Source organism: Megalops cyprinoides, chromosome 17 (genome assembly GCF_013368585.1).
Source record: "Megalops cyprinoides isolate fMegCyp1 chromosome 17, fMegCyp1.pri, whole genome shotgun sequence".
Lineage (NCBI taxonomy): Eukaryota > Metazoa > Chordata > Actinopteri > Elopiformes > Megalopidae > Megalops > Megalops cyprinoides.
This window is the reverse complement of record NC_050599.1, coordinates 24,294,522-24,316,411: the sequence shown is the minus strand read 5'-3', so window position 1 is coordinate 24,316,411 and position 21,890 is coordinate 24,294,522. Positions and strand designations below refer to the sequence as shown.

General features: G+C 42.6%; 1 protein-coding gene across 5 annotated transcripts in view; it reads right to left on the bottom strand.

Moving 5' to 3' along the window:
- Nucleotides 1–7,490: 7,490 nt before the first annotated feature.
- LOC118792523 (neurexin-3a-like) overlaps nt 7,491–21,890 on the bottom strand; it is a 279,182-nt gene continuing 264,782 nt past the window's right edge. For 2 of the 5 annotated variants that reach the window (XM_036550399.1, XM_036550400.1), the window contains one exon: nt 7,491–8,458. In XM_036550399.1, the coding sequence (XP_036406292.1) occupies nt 7,518–8,458 (941 nt within the window). In that variant the 3' untranslated portion in view covers nt 7,491–7,517. Of the gene's footprint in view, nt 8,459–11,658; nt 11,794–21,890 lie in introns of those variants that run through there. The other 3 variants (XM_036550396.1, XM_036550398.1, XM_036550397.1) reach the window with 2 other exon arrangements.

Below are 21,890 nucleotides of genomic sequence, written 5' to 3'. Positions count from 1 at the left end.
ACACACACACACACACACACAAACACACACACACACACAGCTTCAGGGCAGCGTGCATCTGGAGAAGAGACAGGGCAGAATTCCCTCTCCACTAGGAGCAGCTTTGTCCTCCATTAAAAAACCTGACTTTGATTGACGTTTGCTTTTCTTTGTTTCATTTTTTTAGAGGAATTTGCATTATCTTTGCAGTATATTTTAAGGCTTACATAAAGACTGTTCATGCTGTCCACATAATGTTGTGAAATACAGACTTGAGCTAATAGTTTTTGCACCATTTGTTCATTGGTGAGTGTCACCTAGCATGAAAAGCAGTGCTTTAATTGCACCTTCTTAAAACATGCATAACATGTTCATTAGTACTACACAAGAATGTCATTACAGCACTCATCCTGTGTTTCTACACGCCTCACAGGGCATGTCACAAGTAGCGGCTGCAGATGATGCACAACGTTAGGCGGTCTCACGCTAAATGAAACGCTGACACCTCAGATACACCTTCTCAGAGTATGTTTAATTTGGTGCATGACCACCACGTGCTCTACGTGGATTATTTGCACATTTTTCCGATAATTGTTTGTGACGTGCTTTCTCATACGCGATTGCGCATCGCCGCACGGCTGCGATGTCGCTCTCCGACAGCGCATAGAGATGCGGTTCACGTACAGCGCTAGCGGATTAATGTTCAGACGATTATACCGCAGGTGAAAGTTTGGAAGTTGACGTGATTGGCGCAGGTTTAGTCATCACGGGAGAAGCAGAATCCAGACACTCTGTAGTCTGTACTGTGAAACATAGCATCGAGTTCATGTTTAAGTTTAACATGAACTTAGATGTCTTTTTTTTTAATCTTACCCATCTGAATTTACTGTCTGCGTTTACTCGCTGGAAAAACATACGAGATTGCTGTATCTTCAGACTGGAAATGTACTGAATTTTCAGTCCAGAAAGATACTGCTAATCGAATCAAACAAGAACTTATATTAGGTTACAGAATTTTGCCTTTATGTGCACATCCCAACCCATAAATAATGTAAAATTATTATCTGGATGAATTTTGGAAACCTTGTGCATTAAGAAGATGGTTGTAAAGCTGTAGAGGCAAGTAGCGCTTTAACTGGGGCAGAAGTGAAAAGGCTCATACAGGATGCTCCATTTAGACCTCAAGAAAAGGAGTCACCAAAAAAAAAAAAACCCTACTGGAAACAGCAGGCCGCAGTAATGACTCCTCCCCAATCGAAGAAGCGCACCTGCAGGCGGGTTATTATGGATACTCTGACTGCCTCTCCCTGTGACAGCTGCCATCCGTCTCTATTACTTTCTCTGTAAGGAGCAAGGACATGGTCATTATCGCCAGTGTCAATTCGGACATATTCCAGGGTGTAATGTCACCGCGAGGACAAAAGTCTGCAATTTGGAAATTCATTCAGCAGGGGAGAGATTATGATCTGGTAGACCGGCATGGAGATATGGCCCTGCCTGCCTAAGAAATGTGCTGTATCGAGGCACAGCTTCTGATGTAAAACCTAACATATATAGCAGCTGGGTGTCAATCAAAAGTGCGATATCTACATTAATGCATATAAGGCCCAATCCTCAGCACTCAGCATGTCAAAAGTCACAAGCGAAAGGGGTGTGGAACTCTGAGAAATCATTTCTTTGAGTGTGCCTTGCACATGGAAGGCAGATTTATATATGCACACTCAAATATGGTTTACATGTAAAATATCACACTTATTGTCATTTACCATTTTCTCCTTGAACTGAATCATGAGCAAAAGGTTTTTCAGGACCACGGACAGCTCCTCCCTGGCTGGCTAGGAAATCATTGTGTGCGTATGAACCTGACAGACTGCAGGTTAAGTAGCTGACTTCCTGCACACACCACACTTTTGAAGCACCACCTTTAATACCATAAGGCGGCGGTGGTTGCTATTTTCGAGTTCAAAAGTCTTCCCACCGTATTGAAAGTTTAGTAGCTGAAAGAAACGTGAGGAACAGGAGTCTAAGAAAATATTCAGTTGCCCAGAATGACCTGGAGTCGTGCTATGCTTACCTCTGTCATTGAGGGTTGCAAATCAGTTGGGGTATCTCCATCGTCTCAGACGAGCTCCGCAAAGGACTTTGACCTCCCTCAGCCTTACGAGTAGAAGGGTCTGATAAACAGCTCAAAAAACTAAACTGTGTCAAATGTGTCTGTTGATATTTTGGAGAAACACTTGTATTACAACAAGTAAATACATCACACAGACAGAAACACAACACAGACCCCACGCGTACATATGTTATCACCCCACACATATCTTACGCTCACACACACACACGCACGAAACAGCAATGTGACCGTGTTCTTTAGTAGCTGTAATGTGAGAGTGCAAACGTGCAGTTCTCTGCATGGAGAAATGGAAGATTACTCCAGGTGTCTCAGGGAGATGTTCCCATGTCATCACGGTCTCTAGTATTGAGCAGGCCATCAGGCTCAAGCTGGCAACTGTTGAGTCAGATGGCGCATGATCTGGGAGTATAGTGTGGGTACAGACTCCCTCCCCCATCCCATAACCCAGCCAAGCCCCTTTCACTTGCACGGTGGTGTTTTGCAGTTGGACAGCCCCCCCTTGCCCAACTTCTCTCTCTCTCAAAGTGGTCTTGTCAGAACTTTCACTGCCTCAAAATGACCACCTTCAGCTTCTGACAGACGCTTTGCGGTGTTTGGGCCCAGCGTTACCTGCTTATTTCCTCCAATCAGAGATCAGAAATGCGTTCTCCTCCTCCTCATCAGAAAGCTGCACTTCTGCACCCTCCCCTTCCAAACCCTGCTTGGTGAGTACATCTTTCCTGCTGAAAACAGGGCAATTTCCAATCAGAGTTTGTGCTTGTTTTCACATTTTTTTCCCCTGCCAGAAATACCAATGTTCTGTGTACCCCTGCCATTACACACTGTTCAATGATGCGGGGAATCATTTCAATAGCAGTACATGCAACGCCTGTGCTATAATTCACAGAATTTAAATCAAGGACCCTGTCAATGGTGTTCTAACCTCGCAATTGGTTTAAGCAAGCGTTACCTTTTTTTGGTACCTCACACAATATTTTTCTTCACCATTTCCTCAGAGACCACTCAGAACATTTTGTAAGAACCATAAAAAATATAAAGCACTTGCTTCCACTTATTACTCAGAGTTAATGACAAAGCCCAGTGTGATTACATTGACTCTGGGCCTTAAGCAACATTGATTTAGTAGAACACATGGAAGTGTGTAATTCTAAAGCCCAAGTCTGTCACTATAAAATGTGTTCCCTACATACCCTGCTTACCAATAAGCAGTGATGGAGGAGTGAGGCTTCATGGACCCCAGAATGGGTGGAACTAAGAGATGGCATCGTATGATTGGTTCAAATCAGTGAGTCTCCAAAAACACATGGTGGCTCAACCCATTTTGAGGTTCACGAAGCCTCACTCAGTCACACTAACATTTAAGATATACATAAAATATTTAATAAACATTATTTTCATCTTAATGTCCAGTCACAACTACCTTTGCTGCTAGTAAGATTTACTGATGTTAATCTTTAAAGTGAAAATGGGTCTCCTGGTAAATTAATGTGTATTCCATGTACCAACAATACACCACATGTAAAGGATGTAACAACCTGGGCTTCATGTCAAAAACACTTTCACAGCTTGCACTTCATTAACATGGATCTTGAACAGGCAATGAAAAGTGTTTGTGAGCTCCTTCCACTTAAACCCTTTGTTTGGTGTATACAGGTTGGCTGTGAGGGACAGGTATCTGCTAACTTGTCTTTATAGGATAGTTTCTATTACTGGGGCTGAGACGTTTTTAGTGTCTCATCCCCAAACTAGATAGATTCTGTGCTCATGTTATCAAGTGGAATCTGCCCCCACAGGTAAACCTGAGTTTTATTGCTTGTAGCCAAAGATTGATGATGCCAGTCTGTAAAATGGCCCAAAGTGGTTGAATAAACCTAATGTAATAGAACAGATATAAAACGAAAAATGACAACAAAAACAGCAACACCCATAACATACAGTATGTACATGATGGAAATGCAATTTTCATATCTAATTTTTCCAAAGACCAAAAAATGACCTCTTTGGAGGAACAGACCTGTTGGACGACAATAATTCATTCATTTTATTGGGAGGAATCCATATTAGACTGCTCGCAAACATACTTCAGGTGTTTTTGTTCATTTCAGCTCTGTAGCCGATCATGTGATTTTACGGGTAGAATGATATCAGAATGACAGACGTAGGTTCCAAGAGGAAGTAAGATGCACAGGACAAATTTTTGACACATAAAAAACTAAGAAATGTCTCTAGGCCTTATCTGTGGATATTGCTAGGTAGCTAACCATACAGCAAAGGGAAATACCTATTTAGCTCCAGTGGTTCTGACATTTCTATTAACAAAAATGCCTTTATTGCAACCATTTACCACTGCAATTTAGATAAGCAACTGTCTTCTCGTCTTGGCAAAACAATTTTTGCGACACAGCAGTGTGGTGGCAGTGAGCCAATACAATTCTAATCAACGTACATTTTCTGAAATCTCAATATGACTTGAATGCATGTTGTAGCGGGGCAGCAAAATCTGTATTACTTTAATTATCCAGTTAGCCAGGCTACATTAGCGGGGACAGGAGTTTCAAATTAATTCAAACAGGAGTTTAAAATTGATTAAAATGTTGTTTGCATTAAATTACTTTTTCTGCGCACACGCTCAGTCGTTCTAAAATGAGCAGTGAAAGTGCTCTGTAATTACAGCGGGTTTTTGACGTCCCTAATCCAGGTGCGGGTGGGGGTGGAGGCAGAAGTGCTGGCCCCTTGCAACGAGGGGTGGACCAGGGACCCCCCAAGCTGTATCCTGGCCTCCTCTGGGCTCCTCTGCATTTTAAATGCACGTTTTTTTTTTTTTCAATGTACACTTTTTTATTCAGATTTTATACAGATTTCCAACGACAAAAGCTGTTAAAGTGTGAGTTAAAAGGCGATCAAAGTGACACTTTGACACGGACAAGCTGTGATGGGACACGCCTCTGTGGTGACACCCAGGCAGCCTTCGCGAGAAACGTCCGTCGGGCGCGTCACTGTTTGTGACACCGCTGGCATAAATGCTGAGCAGCACCCCACTGCAGTAACAGGACACTTGTCACAACACATTGAGGTTGATTTTGCAGTTATGAATGATGATATTCACACAGACCCACCTGGGGCAGCTGTAACAGAGGCCACCATCCATTAGCAGTGTAATTAGACACTTATTACACCCACTTGACTCTTGTCTATGAAAAATGAACTTGAAAGATGTGTTGCCGTTACTGCAAAACATGCTGGCACTGAACGATGATGGCAAATGACTAGAAAAATATTTCTTTGTATAATTGCCACATTCTGGCATCAAATCAGACATCGGACCATTAGAACAAAACTGCTTTTGGTACGTTCTCTAAAGCTCTGGCTGGAATGTCTCTTCATCAGCCAAGCGCTGGAAATTAAAAACCAGTCGTGAGGAAGTGGTGTTCCAGCAGCAGACTATCACAGAACGGACACTTCAGCATTCATGCAACAAAACAAAGAGCCAGCGCTCCACTAACATTGAAAACTTTGGGAAGAACATTTTATTGCTAAGCCAAAAAAAAAAAAAACTCAAATCGTAAAAGCAAAAGTAATAATCAATGGGTTTAAAGCAGTAACAACACTAAATGAAATGAATATACACACTGACTTGAAATTTGATTTAAAAAAAAGAAAAACAAAACAACAAAAACAAACATTTTTTAAAAAGCCCACTGATAGTCTGCACAAACCGATTGGAAATGGTTAAATTAAAATCCGACGAAATTAAAATTCGATTGCACGAGAACAAAACACAAACATATATGAACATTGAACCAAAAACGAAACAGGTTTACAGATAAAAACAGAGGGGGGAGTCGTTTCACGTGACCGGTGCCTGTGACCACAGACGCGGAGGTGACATCACACTTCCGTCTGTCTGACCTCTGCATCCACATCTATCATAATCTCTTCGGTATAATTTTATTGATTATTTCTCAAAATAAAAAAAATAATAACAAAAGTAATAGTCGACAAGAAAACCCCAATACAATTAAGAAGGGCATTTTGTAGTTTGACCGACAACTCATAGTGGTCATATATTCATGCGTCTTAGAAACATCAGCGAAAGATTTGATCTCTAAGGTAGGAGTAGCTCTTCTCTCTTCTCTTTATAAAATATGTATATACCTTTGTTGTTCCAGTCTCTCTTCTTGTCAGATAGGTTTTTAACTCGATGAAATACACTGATAAACCAAATGATCAGTCTGTACAATAAGATTACTAAAAAAAAAATTACAACTCAAATGTTATATACAATATCGAACTACAAAGTACAACAGCTATCATGTAGTAAAATATGTAAACAAATTTTGTTGTTTGACACAGCTGACTGTGACAACAGATAGAATTCACACTTTTCACATTAGATTTATTTCCATTACAGTGTTAGAGTTCATTTTCAGGCCTCCATCAGAGAGATCATTTCTGTCACAGCTAAAAAAATAAAAACAATAAAAAAATAAATAAAACATTAGGAAGTACAGGAGAGTGGACCAACGCACATACTGAAGCAACAGATATAACCAATGCCAGGTGAAAATAAAAACCTATATATTTTTCTGTTGCTTAAATAAAAAGGGGGTTGTTGCTGTGGTGACATTTTGGTCTGGTCGATCTGTTCACAAGAGGTTGAACACGATGTCGTGTTTGGATGGCATGCGCTGTGATCAGATGACTTACCGCAATGGGAGAGAAAAAAGGTCGATTTCTCCCCAGGTGAGCAATTACATGTGCCCAGTTAGGACTGCTGAAATGCCACTGTACATGTGTTTCGACCGTGTATTTGCTCTTTGCTTTGATTAATACAACTGGCCTTCTTTTGTACAGACACAATTAGGAATGTGGAAACAATGCGAAAAATGTGTTTTTATATGGCAAAAAATTAACTTTTCTTTGAATTTTTACAACGATCACTGTTTTTTCTGATCCTCTCCCGCAAAAGTGCCAACACTACATTGTCACATACAGGTCACACACATGCTTAAATTATGGCCAAATTGTTTTCTCTTACAGGGATACGAGTAACAAGGATTCACGCCAAGGACCACACACCTCTTGAGAGTCACCCAGGATAATGACGTAGCTGTGAAGTTTTCTACACCCATGACTTCTCCGACCCAGAGAGGGGGAATAAGGTCACTAATGTCGCTATCGGCCTTCGCAATCGATATGCTTACAATAGTAAGTGTGCTTTGCTTTAGAGTACATTTCGTCATTCACTCCCAAGCTTCCGGGCTCGCATTTGCCAAGTCGCAGCTCCCAGTTCGTTAATCGTTTTGCAACATAGTTCTCATAGTTCTTTGCATGGTGTTTTTGTTTTGTTTGTTTTGTTTTTGCTGATTTTATTAGATTTTTTTTTTACTATTTTGTATTTTTTTTACACGTAATATTCCTTGTCCTTGTCTTTCGGTCTCTTGTTGCCGCCCTTTGCGCTCTGTGGTTTGTCCTTCACCACGGCGCCGTTGGTCTGCGCCGAGTTGCTTATGTAATTGCGGGTCTCGTCCACCTGGTACGACCCCTCGTCCCGGTTCCTGTACTTGTACATGGCGTACAGCAGGATTAGGATGCAGAGGGCGGCGGCAGAGACTATCCCCACGACCATCCCGGTGGTGCTGCTGGACTCGCGGACCACCTCGGAGGCCCCCGGCACCCGCCTGACGCCCGACTCGGTGGGGTTAGCTGTGGGCACATTACGGAACATGGGGGACGTTATTAGCGTGCCCTTTGGCTTGGTGCTGTCCATCTCAAAGGAGGTGGGCAGCGGGAGCAACACTACGTCTGGCTGGGGTTTCAGCTCGCGGTTATTCATTTTCCCAGCGGGCAGCTTGGGTGGCGTTTCGGGTGTGGAGGGCGAGGAGGTGGAGCCTCTCGGCTCGGGGGGCGGAGGTGTGACGGAGGCTTTGTTTGGCCTAAAGTCCTTGGATTCCCACTTTGGCGCTTGTGCTTTGTAGCCTCCCTCAAAGGCCGACGTGGACAACGTTTTATCTGTTACCAGGGAGAAGGTGGTGTAAAAATCTTCGTCATCAGTGGGGGGCAGGCTAGAGTCGAACGCTTCCCCAGAGCCAAACCCAGATATCACCAAGCCATCATCATCATCATCACCATCACCATCATCACCATCATCACAAGCATCACTGCCTTGGTCCGACAAGCACGGAAACCCCGCTTCAGTGGCCAGGAGCGAGGGCTCTTTGGTGGTGTCGATAACAGTGAGGAGGGGGCGGAGGGTGGGGGGGAGGGGGATGTAGGGGGCACGGGTTGCTATAGGAGGGATCTCTACGGGGTCTTCCACAAGTACAGGGATGACTAGTTCACCTCCTAGGATTGAGAGAAGAAAACAAAGACATGTTAGAACAGAGAAATATTTTACATGATAACCAACTGATTTTTTTTTTTACTTAAAAAAAGGAAAAATGAAAAACAACCAAACAAACGATCAAAAAAGTAAATATACATAACAAAGCAGAAACGAAAAACTGAATACCAATACCATTTTATGTAAACCAGAACCATACAATATCAAATACCAAAACAAATAAAAGCAAAATAATAGAGAGAAAAAACCCAAACGTAGGAAGTGCTACGTTGCATCAAAAGGCTTCAGGGGATATAGGAGGGTGAGCCAGAAACGGGTGGGCATTACCAAACAAAGCTCCGCCCAACCCACAAATCACAAACCACAACCTAGCCACAAACTCTGATTTAAATTGTTTTATAGTCGTTTTCCTGTATCTGTTTTTTGAGGGTCAGAATCCATGCAACATCAGATGGGGTCTGTGCTCTGCAACTGTCAGTAGGGGCTTGGTTATGATTCGATCTAGTTCATAGTTTACTATGTCTACATGATAGCTATCATTGGTCACATCATACAAAGCAGACACTCTGGCTGTACATATGCTGCGTACAGATATCCCCCATGTCCTCATCTCTCCAAAAAATCCAGGACCTGGATCCAGAGATTGAAATCGTGACAAGGACAGCTCGTGGGCCTTGATACATCGAGCACATGGTCTATGGTGACGGTTGTGCTGGTGATGACACAGGGTGGCCCAACCGGAGCGGCACACGTTCACCCCTCGATGACCGTGTGCACTCAGGGCTGTTGTGAAGTTAAGCGCCAGTAATCTCAGCGGGATTAAGATGGGTCCAGCCGTTTACTATGCAATAAAACAGGAGCGTGCAATTACCCGTTACAGACTCAAACACCCCTCCAGTAGTCCTTGGGCGATGCTTGTAATTACCACTCATATCACTGAGCACTTTCTACCAGAGATGCTCTCTATCCTCTGAAGGCCTCCAGGTTGGGCTGCATCGAAGTATGTTAGCTCGGTGTATCAAGGCACCAGGGTGTCACTGAGAATCAAGCCGCTTTTCCACTAGTGTGTCGATACCGTGATATTCAGATAAATTCCTGTTCACACCTATTGGCCCATCGCCATTGCCTGCTGAGCACGAAGCCAACCATAAAATATCTATCCCCGTCACGGGTCTAGTGCTGTTCCACTGGGGCGAACTCTGTAGCAAGTATGACATAATGGCATTGCTTACAATTGCCAGAAACATGTTGCAGACCGTTGCAACCGTGCAACAGTGTCACTGTTGCAGCCCCTGCTTTGACGTGTGGAGGCAACAATGGTTTTTTTTTAGGGAAGGGCAGTAGCAGAGAAATTCCCTCTGAGTTTATAGTGCATGTTGTATTATAGCATAGCACATTATAGCATGTTGCTGCTTCTTTAATGACCCTGAGAAGACACTCCTGGGCCTCCACTTCTGTAAGTTTTAACCCCTCTCAGGTTCTCTGTTCTATGGTGGAAACATGCATTACTAGGCAGGGAGGCTTTCCCCAGTTAGGGCTCACTGTAAGACCGCCTGGGTATGCTATAGCATGCTAGTGAAAACAACCGGGTGTGAGGGAACTCGTTGGTAAGGCACACAGCTTTCACATAGTTCCCCCCTTGTCTGCGCCCAAAGGCTGGCCCCTCAAATGCCCCTGGCCTCTGGCCTTTTGACTCCTCTTATTTGGCTACCAAAATGGCAGGACGTCTCCCCGGGCAGTTCAATGGCAGCTGAATGTTCCCTTCTCAGTAGCATATGGGTGGCTGTTTGTTCTCCATAGGTAAACACCTGTCAGTGATGTATTGTTTTTCTGCCACTTCAGGAGTAGAATTACATAAATATTTCCCTGGAAAAAAATCACTGTGTGTGTCTCCATTTCTTTCTCACTCTCTGCCTCTCTCTCTCCATCCCTCTCTCTATGGAATTAGACAAGCGTGGTGAGTATTTTTTTTCCAGCAACGCTCTTTTTTGGATCCAGACCAAATCGCTGATTAAAAGCGAGCGCTCTTGTGCGGATCGAAAAAACACCCTCGGTGTCGTGCAGACATCGCTGATGCAATAAAAAAAGTGGACATTTCAGATGCAAATCTCATTCGGATCGGCACGCCAGTCTCGAGTAGCACTTCTCCAGGGCGGTGCGAGAGATTACATCGCTAATTAAAGAGGTGTTTGCGGCGTGCGGAACATTTAGGAATTTAAGCCTTTTCAGGCTCTGGTCCCTCGAAAACAAATGGGACAAAAGGTGTGCATCTGCCGGGAGCATCGGGGTTCTCGAGGTGGAGTACGCACAGAATGACTGTGAAGCACCCTTCATGCTATGATGTCGCTTTCCTGCGCTGCGATCTTTTCAAACCTAATCGGAACATTCAGGAGGCCATTGAAGCTACCAAAGTCCCTTGCCATAGTGGTGCCAATATGCTGCCAAGGCTTGCAAACACCGAGAGCACTGAACAGGAATGCAAATTCAAAGTAATAAAAAGGAAACCAAAATATAAGCAAAAGAACTGTAAAAAAACCCACTATTCAATACTGAAACGTACAGCAAACATTACATCAGACATTCACAAAGTAAAGGCACAGTTAGTTATTTAAATTAGAAAAATAGAAACATATTAGTACAGAAAAGGAAACAAAAGTCGGTTTGAAAAATCATAGCAGCCTATAGAAAAAACAACTTAGGAAAGGAAGAAAGCATACCATAGTTTTTGTCAACTTACATCAACAAATTGCCCGCATGATTTTGGCATGAAGAAAAAAAATTTACAAAAGAAAGTTGTGTAAGAATGCTCTTGGACAAGCACAGTTAAATTGTTGTAAAATTCACTTTAGCAATTTATATTTCTTGTTTAATGTTTTTTTCTTTTTTTAGACAAGATTGTACAGGAAGGCAACAACACATACATCCACATCACATAACATGGAGAATAAATTTCACCCTTCTTTTTCAAAAATAAAAAAAAAAATTGTTTCATTGATACATAACTCAGGTGTTACAAAAAAAACTGTACATCTCCATCTCTGGCTTTGATAGGTCAGCTTCCTTTATCGGTAAATATCTACAGTCAAATCATTGAAGGCCTTTTTTTTGCTTGTTTTTATTTAGTCTTTAGTTTGGGGTGAATGGATGGCTATCCATATTGTAAGACTGCTAAAGAGGAGAGGGAGGTGGGAGGTGGGTGGGTGAGGGGGGAGGGAGGGGGGGGGGGCCTATGAACACACTACATAGGAGATGACAAAGATGGGGGTGAATGTGTAAGTCAGTTGCCATGTCCATGTTAAGGCAGAACGAAGCGGCCGGGCAGCATTAGAGCTTTTTGCTGTAAGGAAGGGATGGGAATACACAAACAATGAGCATATACATGCCCATCTACTGAAAAAAAGAACAGAACTCTGTAACAGACAGTCTCACCAACCCTAAGCTGCAACTTCTTCTTTGCCATGCACTTCAATGTAACCTCCGAATTGAATCGTCAGGTTGAAATGTTGAAAATTGAAATGTTGATAGCTCTGGAGCCCGTTCACGGGAAGTGATATGGGCTGTTTGATTGGTTTTCCATTTTTTTCTCAATAAAATTGAAAATTTACAGTACTTTGGAATGCTCCTCATTTGCATATAGGGCATTCAGTTAGTATTGTGACTTTAATAGTAAACTAATTCCCATTTTAAAAGAGAAAAATATTACTTATATTAAATAATTTTACCAACAACTAAAAATATATACTGAGAATAATAAATAAAAATCTTAATGCCTAATTTTCATTTTTAGAAACATCAGTTTTGAACAAAATCAAAGAAGTAATTTAGAAAATAGCAAACATATCTATATAATATATGCTATATATATATATAGATATATATATTCACTTAACATATATAGATATATCATATAAATGTGTAGAAATTAAAGCAAGGACAAAATCCCAAGGCAATAAAGAATGACAGAGCAATTGAAGTTTTCCACACACTATCATAGATAACCAACCAGAGGGCACACACACTAGAGGAGCCACAGTCAGGAGGGACAGATCGGGCGGGTCTGCCGCCTCCTTCGTGTGTTTAAATGACAGATATGTCTGTGATGAAGCATTTTAAATTCATCATCCATTAGTAGGTTTTTTTTTGGAACGAGTGGCTGGCGTGCAGTCTGGAAACTGGCTGGAGATGGGTTACTGGTGTTACTCTGGAGATGTTAACGCATGCGTTCAGTAAGTTGCATTTAGGGTAAGTGGAAGAAGGGCACGGCAAGCTGGGAGGTAAAGGAGGAAGTTAGGACGTCATGTAAAGGTCAAAGGTAACGGGGAGAGGTTCAACCAATGGGCTGTCAGACCTCATGGCGGGCGGCCCGATGTGGTGCGGCAAGCGCAGCCACAAAGAAAGGACAGGGTTCGGCGAAATGGCCAAATTCCACAACCGCCCAACTGCTGACAGCAGTCACAATCCTTCCATTTTTTTTATTGATTTATTGGAATTTTAAAGAAATGTTCAGGCATTTAAATCAAAATGGGACCCACAGCCCTTGGTTTAACAGCTGTTCACAGTGTCTTTAGGAATTCCACAAGAGGGCACAAGGAGTTAATATTCTCTATTTCTCGGTCTTCTGCTGGCATGTGGTGAATCTGAACCCTGCTTATCGCCCACCTTTCTGATTTGCTGGGATGTAATGATGTAATGAGCCTTTAACAGAGACAGAGAAACTGATACAGTACTAATGTATGTAATTTACATCAAACTTATCTAACATTTAGGTCATGCTTTCCCTCCAACTAACCTCACCCAACCCCACCTCACCCACCTCATGTGACATGAGGGCAATATTATGTTTGTCGGCTTCAACATGTAAACAGCCTGACTGCTTTACCACTGTAGAAGACTAATGGTGTTTAGTCTGTTTCTTAAATGCAGTGTTTATCTGTGATTGCTCTCTGAGGGGAGGAGAAGTAGGGGGAAGGGCAGTAGAATCAGAAGGGCAGAATGGTAGTGAGGCTGTTCCCCTAACTAACAGGCAATTAGACTTGTTAGTCTAACAGAGGGAGTATCCCATCATTCCTTCCCCAAATTCTCCTCAGAACGATTTCCTGCACAACTGCAGATTGAAGAAGCTCCTCGTCGGAGTACCCAAGTCTGCTTTATGTGACTAGCAATACAAACATGCAGGCTGAACCATTTCCACTTTAGCAGCTATGATTTATGATTTTTGACATGCTGCGATTGCTCTGCTCTCAGGTTCTGACCGCTGCCCTCCAGTCTGAGTGTAATCCGTATGCGTTCCCTCTGTTTTCAGTCTACATCATTACAGAAACACTGATTACAGGCTTATACTGCAGAGGCTGACACAGACTCAAAATTACAGAGTGACACAGAATAGAGAATTTACCTTCATCTCATTGTCACAGAAAAGCATTATGCGGTTATCACATCATCTACACAAGCATTCACATTATGGATATTTCCTGCAAAACCTCAGACGGGAAACATAAGTAAGGTACATTAAGATTGAGAATGTACAGCTTTGCTTTTAACGACTATGGATATAATGTTTTGTATGTATCAGCGGAATCTGCTGTGCACATGGTAAGACGTTGCATATTTTCATTACCCAGATATATTTTTCATGACTTCCAAACATGGGGGATTTGGCATCGATTTTATGTGCGAGTATATTTCCAGACCACTGAGGACAGTGACAGGAGAAACGGTATGCGGCAGCCGAGCCGAGCTCTTCTCAGTTGACCTACTTAAGAGAAAATGCCAAAAGGCCTGACAGAGCGGGTCGATCACTTTCCTGGATATCAGGACTGGCAGGAGACTTAAATGATCATTCCCCCCCTTAAATTTATCAGCAAACCTCCATTAGTGTGCCCCTTGCATGACAAAAGCTGGGCCAGTATGCGGGCTGTGGTTTGGGGTCCAGCTGTAACGCTTACTGCGGAATGTCTTTGAACATTTTGCCAGATTTCTTCCATTTCACCTTGAAATATGGGTAGAGTGTGAAAGAAAAGTAATATCTTAATGTGTTATTCTGGGCAAATATCAAGGGACAAGGGGTGAATTTCTGCCTTTCTCCATCAAATTCATTGCTCCCTCAGAGAGTGACTTGTTTGTGAGGCATTTTTGATGCGCAGTTGATGTAGCAGTGTGAATTTTGGCTCAGAGGAACTGTGTGTCACAAAGAGAAATGGTTCTTTTAAAGGGGAATGTTTTAAAAGGTTGCATTTACTGTACTGTAGGATGAACAGAAAAATCTTAGCGCTAGAAACAGCAGCTTCCCTCACTCATTGACTGGCTGACTGATTGAGTGGCTCCCCCAAAAGTACTAGCAGTACATTCACTGTGCCACTAGATGGGGGAAAGGCGCTAATGAGGAGGTCTAGTACACAGACAACAGACTCCTGGGGGACTCCGGTTCCTGGAGGACTGTGTCTACACCAGTGGCGTCATTAGGTTGAATAAGCCTAGAAAAGTGTGGAATCAGTCAAAATGGAGGAAAGCTTGCTTAGCATATGAGAGATGGCAAGATCAATGCCTTCAGCTACACTGTGTTTGCCCTGCTCAGTTCTTGTAGCGTATAAGCCTGGCCTTCTGTTTAGCACTTTAGGGATATTAATATTCCACCAATTTATAAAGTAACACTAACTGCTGCTAACACTACAACTAAGTATTGTAGCACGTGGTCTATGTTTTCAGTGTGCCAGTTACTGTAGTACTGTGTGACCCTTTTGACACTTTTTCAGAAGTAGTCTAACACACTGCGTGTGCTGCTGTTGTTCATGTGGCCTTAATATATGCATTTCTGTACCTTTGCTTTGCCTGTCTGTATTACAGGGTCTGCCTTCTGAATCAGTGTCAGTGCATAAGCCTGCATGCACACTGCACCCTAATAACTGAATCTGAATCCCGTCTTGGAGTGTGCTGTTGCCTCAGTCACGTGGGTAGCGTCGCTCTGATACTGATGTACACCTGGCCCCAGTGTCCAAGTGGACTGACACTGCAGACATGTGAATGAGGCATGTACCAGAGCTTTGCTGGAAGGCCCTTCAATCTTTGAGATGATCTTTGGGGTCCTGGCCTTTGTTCACGGTGCACTGGAGCGCTGTCTGATTTCCCCTCTGTCAGCAACCATTAGCCTCACTGCTGCGCGGACAGAGCCGACTGGCCAGAGGAGCCAGGCTAGCCGAGGAGACACCAAAGCAGGCCTGGTGAGACGCTGAGTTTAAAAGTTTATGCTTTCATTTTTAAGCCGGGCGTACTTTCTTGGCAAGTCTTTTATCAGTGCTGCGCGTTCCACAGCTCTTTAAATTGTGCAAACAGCATGCATTTTAATGTGTTTATTTTACACAATTGGGTTTGTTTTCAGGCTAATGCGGAGAGGGAGGGCTTTGAGCCACGCGCCATTAATTGGAAAATAAGTTCTTAACTGCCACGGAGCAGCGTGCAGATGCGAGCTGACATCTGGGGTGTGTCAGAAAATGAAACACACAGGGGATTGTTTTTTTGGGTTCTGCATCACGGGGACTTTAATGAGTCCGGCGTCTTCAGCGTGGATACCGACCACCCCATTTCCAGGTTTATTGCCCCTATTCACATCCATAAAGCTATGCAGCCAATTAACTCTCATAAAGCTATACGGCCTAACAGCTCTTGTAAGATGTTTTTAGCTTTCATGTACGTTATTGTTTGAAACCATAACCGCCAGATCTCATTTTTAATCTCAATGGGGTCTTAAGACAAATAGCCATGATTAGTTTTCTGTCTTTCTGTTCTGGGCAATAAAAGCATAATTTGTTCCAAGGAAAGTGAGATGAAATATGTTTTTGGCAAATGATGTAAATTATGACACTGTATCCTAAACAAACAGAGGCCCAGTTCTGACTCAAAACTCTGCATCTCTCTTCCTCTCCCGGGCTCTGTGTTTCCTCCATTAACGGCAGTAAGCTGATATCCCTTTTCTGATACGATTAAAGACGAGAGAAGACGGAGCATTTCCCGCCACGATTCTAGCACAATGCCATGTGTAATTTTCGGAGAGATCCCTCACAGGGGGTAAAGCAATAAACCCGCGGTGCGAAACAATGATCCCTTTATTCTTTTCGACTGGCCCTGTTGAAAAGCCAATATATTCACAGTGTCCTTTACCTCTGTGAGGATGTAGATGGTGATTAGTATCAGTAATTCATTGTTTTCCTCACTGTACTATTTGTATTTTGATTAAAATGTACCTTTTGGCAGGCCTGGTTTTTGATGGTTCAGAAGCTTAGGCAAAATGTTTGAAATTTTTTCCCTGCTAGGAAGGAGAGACAGAGACAGCCATTTGAGCTCTTTAATTGCAAGAGAAGCTCAAATAAAGCCAAAAGTTGAGCAACACATATATTCAATCAATATCAATTAAGTAAAGACAAAAAGGAATCTTTTTCATAATTTAAGGTGCTTTGAAAGCTGTGTGATTTAAACCACTCGCTCCCACACGCTGTTTAGCAGCAGAAAGAATGAATGGGTGCTTTATGGACAGTGATGGACGAAGGTGAATTCACCTGCTCTGCCCTGGGAGGTCACCCCAGAGACAGTGTCTGCCTCATAGGACACATTAGACATCAGCATATGGTCACTGCACCGATTTCAGGGAGTATGCACGTGGAGTCATCCACCAGCTTTTCTCTGTGTTCTGTGTATGGTGTAAGGGGGTCGTTTTAAAGGGGGTGTTTACTGTACACTGCAAAGAAAAGGCACCCCTTTGGCTGCTACTAAGCAGCCATACATAAGGTGGCATCCATCACTCACTGACTAGCTCTTCTACAACTAATGGCAGCACTTTTGTTTCACCATTAGATGGAAAAAGGGCACAAATAAAGGGATTTATAAAATCAACAGCTTGTGAACAGTGCCGGATTGTATATTGTTTTACCTGACCACATGCTGTTCTGCTTCCATTTAATTTACACTTAATCCACAATCAAAGTGATTAACTACAAATAACTTCCTTTCCACCACTAACTACTAGTACTACTCTGACTGCTGTTGGCTGCTGCTGTTGCTGCCGCAACTTCTTCTGCAAAATAAATAAAGCAGTTGCGCTGGATACACAAATTTGCACAGCTGCAGTTTTCTTGGCCTTCCCCCGCCATTGTGCATTCGGTTTTAACGCTTCATCAACAGCCCTGCACAGCAACATACCCGCCCACCGCCTGCTACTGCTGCAAAAAACCGAAATTCATTTCCCTGACCTGTCAGAGATTTAACTTCCTGATCCCATAAAGAAAGTTCTGCAGAATGCTGGATGTCAGCGAATACCTGGCCTCCTGTGCTGAGAAAATGAAAGGGTATTTTCGGCTGTGCGCGGAGAGAAAATCGGTCCTTTCAGCCTGAAACCCCCGAAGATGTGTGTGTGTGTGTGTGTGTGTGTGTGTGTGTGTGCACGCGCGCATGTGTGTTTGCTGGAAGCCCACAGCAGATTACCTCACATCAGCTTTACAGACAGACGGTGTTTGTGCAGGAGGTTGCTGACCGATATGGCACAAATGACTGGGGGCTTTCAGTTAGACATGCTGTTCGTACAGCAACAGTGCGCCAGGAAAACTCCTGCAAACACCTTCATGTATCACTGCAATGTACAAGTCTTTCTCTGTGGAGGCAGATTTTAAGACTGAACTTAAGTCTACCAAGACAAATGTGACTTCAACTAAAATGTGGGCTCAGAAGCAAGGGAAATTTAATTTTCCTGTGACACAGAGTTCAACACAGGCCATAACTGGTCCCTGTCAGCCTGTGAAAGGCGTGTCAGCTCGAATGTGGCCCGCGATTGGTCCGTGCCAACCTGTGAGAGCTGCAGAATGGTTCACAGCTGGCATGTTGAGACAATGCTCTTTGCTTATTTTAATCACACAAAGAGAGCAAATTTCATGAAATATTTTGATCATTTCAAACTATTTTTTCCCCTTGTAACTAATATGACTTCATATAAGGCTCTGTGTGAAGGCAGGATTATAATATAAGATGCCTTCAGGGAAAAAGGAACCTGAAAATTGGTGACTGTTAGTTAAACTGGAAGACTGGATAAGCAAAATTTCAGGATAGTTATTACATTTAATCCCGCAGCAACTCATCAGCTTATTCTGATTTAATCATTTTTTTTTCAGTTGATTCACACTGAGGCACCGAATGCTTGTCAATATATTTGAGTAGGGTCACACACACTGCAATAAGCAACAAGATAAATAACCTTGAATTGATCTGAGACCTGTACTGGAGTGACACTGAGCTGACTCACGCTTGATAGCAGCCAGAAAACAGCTATGAAACCCATTCACATAGACGATTATTCATACTGGCAATCTTTAATTGCCCAGATTCCACCATGGCAATATGGACTCTTGTCCACAGGAAATCATTGGAAAACTGCAAGCTTTCAAGACAAAAGCATAAACTGAATGATAATGCTGTAGGTAGACTGTCATTATCAAAACGTGCATTTTCCATTTATGTTTGGCTGTAGAACAAGATAATAATGATGTTTGTTATTACAACCAACAATGACTCAGATGAGTTGGCACCTCTCCTGACTACTCTATCCTAAATGGTTCTGTCACAAAGGAAGGGATGAGGAAATGGCATTTCAGCAAATAAAAAGTACTGTTTTTATTTTGTTTGAACAGTTTTTTCATTCCCTTGTCTATGGGACATATTGTTGATTAACATATTAAAATTACTGGGATGGTTGCTGCTATCTCTCACTTGAGACAGCAGGTGAGATAGCTGGCTATGGCTAATCAACTAGCTAGCTATGTAGCTATTCAGATGGCTAACTAGATACATATCAAGCTGATTAGCTTGTTAGATACCAATATACAGTATCTTGCTAGCCAACTATCATGCACTGCAAGAGACCACCATGTCAATGTTGTGTGTTTGACCAAATCAGAGACTGCTGTGCTGGATCATCTGATGTGTTGTTAGTTGTAATGATCTTTTTTTTATCATTATCATCATTAATTTGCTGTCCTAAAACAATATCTAACCAAAGAATTGTGTTCTTGTGCCCACTATGATTTGATTCTTACTTTCATCATAAAAGCTTGCAGTTTTCCAATGAGTTTTTGAGTCCCAAATGCCACATCGGAATGACTGCAGTTGGTGAGAACCTTTGTGCATCCAGTGGAAGGTATACGTCAGTGCTCAGACAGTACAGTCCTTTTAGGTAGAGTGTACCCATGCCCTTTAATATTTCATTGCGTATGAATACAGTAGGATTACATAACTGCAAACTGAACATCTGTACGTCTCTCTACAGTTCGATGTTCTTCTCCCTCGCTACTATTTCCTCGCTGTCTCTTTCGCTGTCACCTTGTTGCTGTGCAAAAGGACGAGGGAGGCCTACAGAATTTTGAACACGATGTAGCCAGTTAAATCGGCTTCTAATGATGTCGTATCCTTCACCATCCCTCTCAAACACTGTCTTTCCCTCCGCCTTTCTCGCTGTCACCTCTTTGCTGTGCTAAAAAGGTGGCACTGGGGGATGAGGCGCGGGTTTCGGAACGTGCTGTAGCCCAGTTAAATCGGCTCCGACAGCGAAGGCTCTCCAGCGACATTTTTTTTTTATTTATGCCATTATCCCCCTCCATTTCCTGTACTCAGATGTCAGCGTTTTATTTCACGTGCTTGAAGTCACATATCTTCCCCGGGTGAAATGTATCAGCCACGCGCTGTAAGCGATGAGGAGGCTACTTCTGTATCCAGTGTCCCACAGTAATTTGCGGGGTTTAAAGCGCTGACTCCGCTGAGATTTCGCCGAGCCGGGGAGCACAGATGTCCGCGGCCGTGAATCATTACCCGCCCGGCGTTCTCGCCCACCTCCGAGGTGGCACTTATTTACCTCCTGCCTCACGCGCCAAAGCAAAACCGACACAAATTCGCATTAACGTCTTCGCCGCTTGTCATCTGAGCCGGCTGCATTTCAGCGCAATCCGTCTTTCGATTTGGGCGCTACTAAATATGATCTCGGGTTACAGAGAGCGCACATCGTTTGGCTGATGCGAAATGTGCGGAACCATAACTTATTCTCTAAATAAAGGTATGTGGTGTATTAAATTGCTTAGTGGTGAATCCTGGGGAAAAACTGTCTATGAGTACACTCATAACATAAATAATAATTTATTATGATATATACTCAGATGTACACATGCCCAATCAAAGCTCTTCTGTGGGAGCAGCAGAAGAGCTCTCCCCTAATTAGATCTCAGGGGAGAAATAGCACTTGTTCTTCTGAAATTTTCACCTTTAGATTAATCAAAATGAAAGATATAATAAGATATATCTCTGGTAAAATCTCACTCCCTTTTTCACCACTGTAATCCTTTTTGCTTAAAAACAGTGGCTTACATATGTGGTTCTAATGGTTAGAGTGTGAGATCTACAGCTAGTAACATCCCACTATGTGACATTCCAAACATTTTTTTGCAGCTATACCTCAAATTGTAAATAGCCTTTTTGTGGAATTCCTTAAGGGGAAGGGGACAATTGAACAATTCTACAAACAGATTTACGTGACAAAACCTCAAGACAGACAGACACACACACACAGACAGACAGAACCAGAGAGGAAGACTGTGGTAGCAGCAGGTTCGGCTGCTGCGCTAAAGGAAGCTGAAGTTGCAATTAAGAACACACAGCCAGCGGAATTAGCCTGAATGCAGAGCTATGGGTTATAAAACACACACAATGGCGACAGTCAGTTCATGCACTGGAAGATGGGAGTGACCATGAGGTCCGTTTTAGTTTAGTTTAGTAGGAGCTACATTTTCAGGCATGCCACAAACGACTTTCTAAGAGCAACAAATGAAATAGAAAAACAGATATACTTAGTGGCAATAAAATTCTTTTTATGCCATCTGCATTAAAAAAAAGACATTTAGATGCAGAACGGCATGAGAAAAGAGGGTGGACAAAGGAGGAATGAAAAAGGGAAGGAAAAAAAATCATTCTTTCACACAACTTTCTTGAGACAGAATAGGGTTGCCCATGTGGGCCAAAAAGGGATGATGGCAAGAAAAGATTTTGTTGCCTTTTTAAATTTGTTTTGTTAATTAAAACATGGGAATGTTTCATTAGAAGCCCATGGGACAAATACTTAAAGAAAACCAGGAGGAAAAAAAAATGTTTTCAACCACCAAAAAGTCATGCGGTACAAGATGAGGCAGAACGACGGCGATGTTTTAACCCGAAAATGGGGCAGGTAAGGACACCAAAGAAATAAGGAAGCCCCAAGAGACCAAAAATCACCACAAACGGAAAGCAATATTAAAGTACAACAAAGGGAAAAGTACCCATGCATGGTTAACAAAATATAGTTTGAATAGAGAGAAAAATAATCAGAATAATAAAAAGATCATGCAACTAGTCACGTTAAACTGAAGCAGGATCAAA